The 6,378-nt window shown below is 50.0% G+C and overlaps 1 protein-coding gene across 1 annotated transcript; it reads right to left on the bottom strand.

The window, feature by feature from the left end:
* Window positions 1–3,462: 3,462 nt before the first annotated feature.
* On the bottom strand, window positions 3,463–6,104 carry LOC141685303 (uncharacterized). The gene is made up of 4 exons (XM_074490411.1): window positions 5,189–6,104; window positions 4,752–4,927; window positions 4,323–4,679; window positions 3,463–3,477 (listed from the first exon to the last, which is right to left on the bottom strand). Exons 1-4 carry the CDS (start codon window positions 6,102–6,104, stop codon window positions 3,463–3,465), a joined length of 1,464 nt encoding a protein of 487 aa, XP_074346512.1.
* Between the last annotated feature and the right edge of the window lie 274 nt (window positions 6,105–6,378).

The raw sequence follows: 6,378 nt of genomic DNA, 5'->3' as shown, positions 1-6,378 counted from the left end.
TTATGGCCTCGCAAGTGTGAGCCCACCAGGCCGCACCAAGCCGCCTCGCGTGTCTCGCCTCGCATGCCTTTCATCTTTGCATTCATTTTGACAGCCGTTGGACAGCTGGCGTGGGGATTCGTGTCATCTTATGAGATGACGACACGTGTCGCCTCCTCCTTTCTCTCTCCTATCTCCTATAAATATGTGAGATTTCAATTCATTTCTCACATTTCCAAGAACACTTCCTGAATTGCTGCTCAATTTGCTCAAGGATCTACCACGGCGAAGATTATCATTTCAACAAGAACCGTCTACCGGCGGCGATATTCTCCGGGACCAGATTCATCAGGATCTTCATACACCTCTCCCACAGGTACTCTTCGATTCGAGCCCGTTTTTTATTCATGCTTTATTCAAGCACACCATGCGAGCACACACCACCTGTTCGATGCGGGTTCACACACAACCACAACGCGCGATGTGAGTCCTTTTGTTCGTTTAGATACTTAGGTGCGATCCCGTGTGAGATGTGAGGACACTTAGGTGCGATCCCATACTTTTTTTTTCTTTTTAGGGCCACACACTAATTTTCACCATCTTTTACAGATGTCGAGTGCATCTTCAGCCCGCTTCTATGGATCATCTCGCTCTTCCTCGAGCCCGGCTCGCACCTCTGCTAGCCCGGCTTGCTCTTCAGCTACTCCATCTCCATTAAACCAATACCCTCCTGAGCAGCGAGGCTCCAAGGACTTCCAACGCGAGCTGACCTCTCTTTCTGGTCGTCTTAGCCAACCTATCTCTCCCGGCTCAGCTATCACCCCTCAAGGGGCTTTGAACATTGCCAGAATTGAGAACTCGATGCGAGCAGCTGGATCCGGCTCGCTTGATATTCACCTCGACCCGAACCCTGAGGATTTTACCAGGGAGAAGAATATATATAATTGGAGAAATAGGCCCGTGGACCTCTCTCATATTCCAGCCTCCCTTGGGGTAGAAGAGCTGCTAAACCGCGAGCCTGCTCCCTTGGATAAGGACCGAGCCGAGGAGATTTTAAGAGAAATGGCCGAAGAGAGGGTAACCCGTCTGAGGCAAGCAGCAGCTAACCACCTCGACCCCATTCACCTTGACTCAGAATCAACTGACAGCGACCTGGGGAGTGCATACTATGACACCAGGAAGAAAGGAAAAGAGCCTGTAGCTGCTGAATATCCCATCTTGGGACTCGAGGGTGAAGAGGACGGCTCGCATTGGTCCTATGACTCTCCTCAGAGCGAGGAGGTGGCAGATGTTACAAGTCAGTACAAGATTTGTAACTATAATTATGCCCCCGCGGCCTCTCCTGAGCCTTATGTGCCTCCTGCCCAGCCCGAGCTCGAGGGTGAGATTGTTTTCAAAAGGCAGATCATTCCTGATGGGGAGGAGAGCTCAACTGCAAACGAGGAGGTTAAGGTGCTCGCTTGCCGCGACCTGCCTACCTCGCTGACTCAGAAACATCTGGCCGAGCACATTGAGCAGTTTTACCTCGAGGGCCATATTGTCTTGCCCCTACCTCATATGAGATGCTATAGATTCAATCACTCGGAGAATGGAGGCAGGGTGCCTCACATGGTCTTGTCCACCTTCCTATTAAGGCTGGGAATCTCCTCTCCTCTTCATCCCTTCATCAAAGATGTTTACGAGTACTTCCAGCTCGCACCCCTTCAGATCAATCCAAACGGATACCGGGCCGCCCTCGCATTGTACATCATGTACCACAAATGCGGGTACCCTTCTCTAACCGCGAGTCAGCTGGGTTACTTCCTCCATTTGAAGCATTCTCCTAACGACTTTGGGTATTTCTACTTCTCTGTCTGGCCGTGCTTCAACAAGAAGAACCTCATCCACAACGGGCGGAGCAACTCAGGGAAGTGGAAAAGCCCTTACTTCTATATCCATGAGGTGCCTCGAGTCCAGACTCATTTTTATTATAATCCATGTAAGTTTTCTCCTGCCCGCTCTCGTCTCTTCTACCATAGCTCTTTCCTTTTAACAAGAATTTCTTTTATCTCCAGCCACCCCGCCTCACACTGTCCTTGTGGGACAGGAAAAGATAAACGCGGACAGTCTTCTAAACCTTCCTAAGGCGGACCGGGACATCCGAAAACTCATAACGATCTCCAATCTGGTCGCATGTGGGTTTTTGAAGGAAGGAGTGAGGCTGACTCCTCAGAAGAAATCTAGGAAGAGATCCAGAAAGGGTAAGAATATCGGGCCCGCACGTCCGGGCCTGGCTGCTCGCATGCGCGAGCTCGTGTGCTCGTGTGCTCACTTTTCCTGCATGCATCTCGTTTCACATCGCACTTTAATTCTCCGTATTTTTCACCTGCTCGCATTACTTCTTTCCTTTGCATCTTGCTGTGACTAATCTATTGCTTTGTTGTTTTCTTTTTCAGAAATGGCCATCTCCCCTATCCCCTTCATGGAAGAGGCTGAGCAGGCTGCGGCCTCGGGCCCAGTTCAGCCCGCAGCTGCGAGCACAAGGGCTCGCTCTCAGGCCAATCCTCCGGCCTGCATGACTACTCTCTCCGAGCATCTCAAGGATTCAGGACCCTCTCCTCGACTAAAGAGGCATAGAGGTAAAGAAGGAAAAACTGGCGAGCCTAAGCCAAAGAAAGCTGCTCCCTCTGATGCTCCTCTTCCCTCTTCTTCTTCTGCCAATATGGTTGCGACCACATTCGGCCGGCTCGCCCAAGGTCACATCAGCGAGCAGGATTTAAAGGATTGGTCTTCTTCTGCTCTCGAGGTTAACTAGGATGCACTCTCCCGAGCCGCGGCCGAAGTATACTATCGTCAGTTATCTAAGGCTCGAGAGATGCGAGCCCTCAGCCAGACCAACACAAAGCTCGAGGTTAAAGTCAAGTCCCTTCAGAGTAAGGTCGCTGAGCACGGGCAAGAGAAAGTTACGCTGGTGAACAACTATAATCAGAAGATAGTTAACCTGAACGCTGCTCACGACAAGGCCCTAAGGGAGCAGAAGGAGGCTCATGACCTGGCTGCTGAGGCATGTAAGAAGGAGAAGGATGCCCTCGAGGAGAGGGTGCTCGAGCTGGAGGGATCAGTCTCTGCCCTGACCGAGGGTCGTGAGGCCGCCCTCGCTGATGCTAGGAACCTGGGGGCCAGGAATTTCATGAAAGTCTTTATGAAGAAGGTTCCTGACTTCGATTGGGCGGCTCTGGGTGCGAGCACAGCGAGGCATGCTGACAAGTTGAAGCTGGAGATGGAGAGGGATGCCCAAATTGCTGAGGAGGCTCGGCTCGCAGCTGAGAAGGCCCAGGTCGCTGGTGAAAATCGTGAGGGAGCAGAGGCTGATAACCCTTGATGTAATTTTGATTAGAACTAGACTTTTGACTGGGTAAGCGGGCACCCCTCTCGTCTCGCGCTTGTATTTGAAATATTCTGCCTCGGGGCATAACTTATTTAACTTTTGTTTGTATAAAATGTCTAAGTTTTTTGTGCCTGCGTATGTCTTTACGGTGCTAGCTGTTTTTTTTACCATGCTTCTACTGACCAAAAAGTAATCATAACTCTGGCCGCTTATGGCGAGCGTTACCCCTTCACCGCGAGCCCAATTTATTCAGCTCGTGTCATTTGTTCAATCAAACGACCATTGAAAGAGAATGCCAAGTGGAACAAGCCCGCATCGACTCGCAGGTGTTGTAGGTGTGCTCGCACTAGGAGCTCGCATGTGTCTTCTCCTCGCATCATGCGACTTTGAGTATGTTTGAGGGAGGGCTGGGCCCCCTGGGTCGCATTTATGGTTTTGAGGGCCAGGGTATGAGTTCGCATCGCAGGCCTATATCTCTATCCACATCTTTTATCTACTATTTGTTCGTATTTGTCTAAGCGGGCCGTGGCCCGGCTCGTTTCATGTTCTTGGCATCAAGCGGGTCGGGGCCCAGCTTGATTTAACATGTTAATAAAACAACTGTTCTGTCCTCGCATGGGTTCCCAAGGATGGGGTCCCCTGCTGGGTATTTAATCTATTAACAGAAGTTAAATTATCAAGTGCACAAATAGAGATCAATCGTTTATTCATAGATAATGGGAAGTGAAAGGAATACATGCTTGTGGTCTCAGGGAGGCACCTATATGGCACTACCCCCGAGACTTAGGAATATTTGAAGATAATACTAAGTCTGAAAAGAATAATATTACTGATAATACTTGCGAAGGTGTTCCGCGTTCCAGGCTCTTGGGATCAACTTGTCTTGCATATCATTGAGGTGGTAGGTTCCCTCCCAGAGCACCGATTTTATCTTGTAAGGGTCTTCCCAATTTGCTCCCAAGACTCCGTGACTCACCAGCTTGGTATTTGGCATGACCCGGCGCAGAACTAAATCTCCCACCTTGAAAGTTCGGGCTCGAACCTTACTGTTGTAATGCCTAGCTGTCCTCTGCTGATATGCCGCAATCCTGATCTGAGCCTCTTCTCGAGTTTCTTCGATCATATCCAAATAGAGCCGATTATTGACCTCGTTTGCCTCTGAGTCATAGTTGTCCCTTCGAAAAGATCCTGCTCCCACTTCAACGGGCACCATAGCTTCACACCCATACACCAGAGAGAAAGGGGTCTCTCCAGTTGTGGTTCGGGGTGTAGTGTTGTAAGACCATAGGACCTGGGCGAGTTCTTCTGGCCATGCTCCTTTCTTCTCTTCAAGCTTTGCCTTTAAGGTATGCTTAATGATTTTATTAACAGCCTCTGTCTGCCCATTACTCTGGGGGTGGCAGACTGCGCTAAAGCTCTTCTGAATCCCCAGCTGCTCACAAAACTCTCGCATCTCCTTGCTATCAAATTGTTTCCCATTGTCAGATATCAGCTTGTAAGGGATGCCATAGCGACATACAATAGCCCTGTATACAAACTCCCTGAGCTTTCTCGCTGTGATAGTGGCTAGGGGCTCGGCCTCTGCCCACTTAGTGAAATAGTCTACCGCAACTACCGCATACTTGACGCCTCCCCTGGCCTTCGGGAGTTCCCCAATCAGATCAATTCCCCACATGGAGAAGGGCCAGGGGCTCATGAGGGATGTGAGAGAGGCCACGGGGTTGTTGTAATAATTGGCATATCGCTGACACTTATCACAAGCTCGGGAGAATTCAAAGGCGTCTTTTTTCAGCGTCGGCCAGTAGTAGCCTTGACGGAGGATTTTCTGAGCTAGAGAGCTACCCCCCGAGTGATTGCCACAAATACCCTCGTGTACTTCCCTTAGGATGTAGTTGCATTCCTCCCCATGTATGCATTTGAGAAGAGGAACACTGAACCCTCTTCTGTGTAGAATCTCGTCGTATATCACATAGCGGGCTGCTTTGTATTTTATTCTCCTTGCCTCGTTCTTTTCGTCCGGAAGTGAACCTTCTCTTATGTATGCTAGAATAGATGTCATCCACGTGGGGCCGAGCTCATTATTGAGGCTGCCCACCTCGTGCTCGGGCACACTAGGTTGCCTCTGTATATCAAGGGGCACGGTCCCTAGCAAAGTGCTCTCGCGGCGTGAGCCGAGCTTAGCTAGCTCATCCGCGCCTTTATTCTGCCCACGCGGGATTAGTTCCAGCCTCACCTCGTTGAATCTTGCGATTATCCTCTGTGCGTACTTCAGGTAAAGCTCTGTTCTCGGCCCCTTAGCTTGATACCCCCCATTTATCTGATAGACCACAATCATGGAGTCACTAAACACATTCAAATTCTCGACCTTCATTTCCAAAGCTAGCTTGAGACCGTTGATCAGGGCCTCATACTCAGCATCATTGTTGGTTGCATGAAAGGCCAGATGGGTCGCATGTCTGATTTTGTGAGCCTCTGGGCTGATTAGCTCGATTCCAGCTCCTGCTCCATCACCGTTAGAGGCACCATCCACATATAGGCTCCACCATGGGGCACTATTTTGTCTCTCCAGTCCAACTTCTTCTGTGCTAGGTATAACAACAAGGGCTCCCGGCTCCACTTCTTGATGTGGGGGAAATTCTAGCACAAAATCGGCCAGGGCTTGGCCCTTGATCGCAGTCCTTGGCTTATAATCCACCTCGAATTGGCCGAGCTCAACCGTCCACTTCAACATTCGACCAGAAGATTCTGGTCTATGCATCACTTGTCTGAGGGGGTAGGAGGTTCGCACTTCTATCTTATGTGCCTGAAAATAGGGCCTGAGTTTTCCGGAGGCCAGGATCAGAGCATACGCTAGTTTTTCGAGGCTTGTGTATCGAGTCTTGGCATCGGCTAGCCTTTTACTCACATAATATACCAGGAGCTGGACACCATCCTCCTCTCGGACTAATACTGCACTTATTGCAAAGTCGGAGACGGCCAAGTATAGGATCAAAGTTTCTCCTGCTTTTGGGTTGGACAACATGGGAGGGCTA

The sequence above is a fragment of the Apium graveolens genome, chromosome 9 (assembly GCF_009905375.1).
Source record: "Apium graveolens cultivar Ventura chromosome 9, ASM990537v1, whole genome shotgun sequence".
Taxonomy (NCBI): Eukaryota; Viridiplantae; Streptophyta; class Magnoliopsida; order Apiales; family Apiaceae; genus Apium; species Apium graveolens.
Note: the sequence above shows the minus strand (reverse complement) of the source record. Positions and strands in the feature narration are given on the sequence as shown.

What these genes read in the sequence shown, in the direction of transcription:
- LOC141685303 (XM_074490411.1), bottom strand. Translation starts at nt 6,104, where the DNA reads ATGCATAGACCAGAATCTTCTGGTCGAATGTTGAAGTGGACGGTTGAG. An exon ending in TTGTGGCAATCACTCGGGGG is followed by an intron (nt 4,928 to 5,188) that starts GTAGCTCTCTAG and finishes CTAAGTGGGCAG; the next exon opens with AGGCCGAGCCCCTAGCCACT. An exon ending in TTCAGAAGAGCTTTAGCGCA is followed by an intron (nt 4,680 to 4,751) that starts GTCTGCCACCCC and finishes TTAAAGGCAAAG; the next exon opens with CTTGAAGAGAAGAAAGGAGC.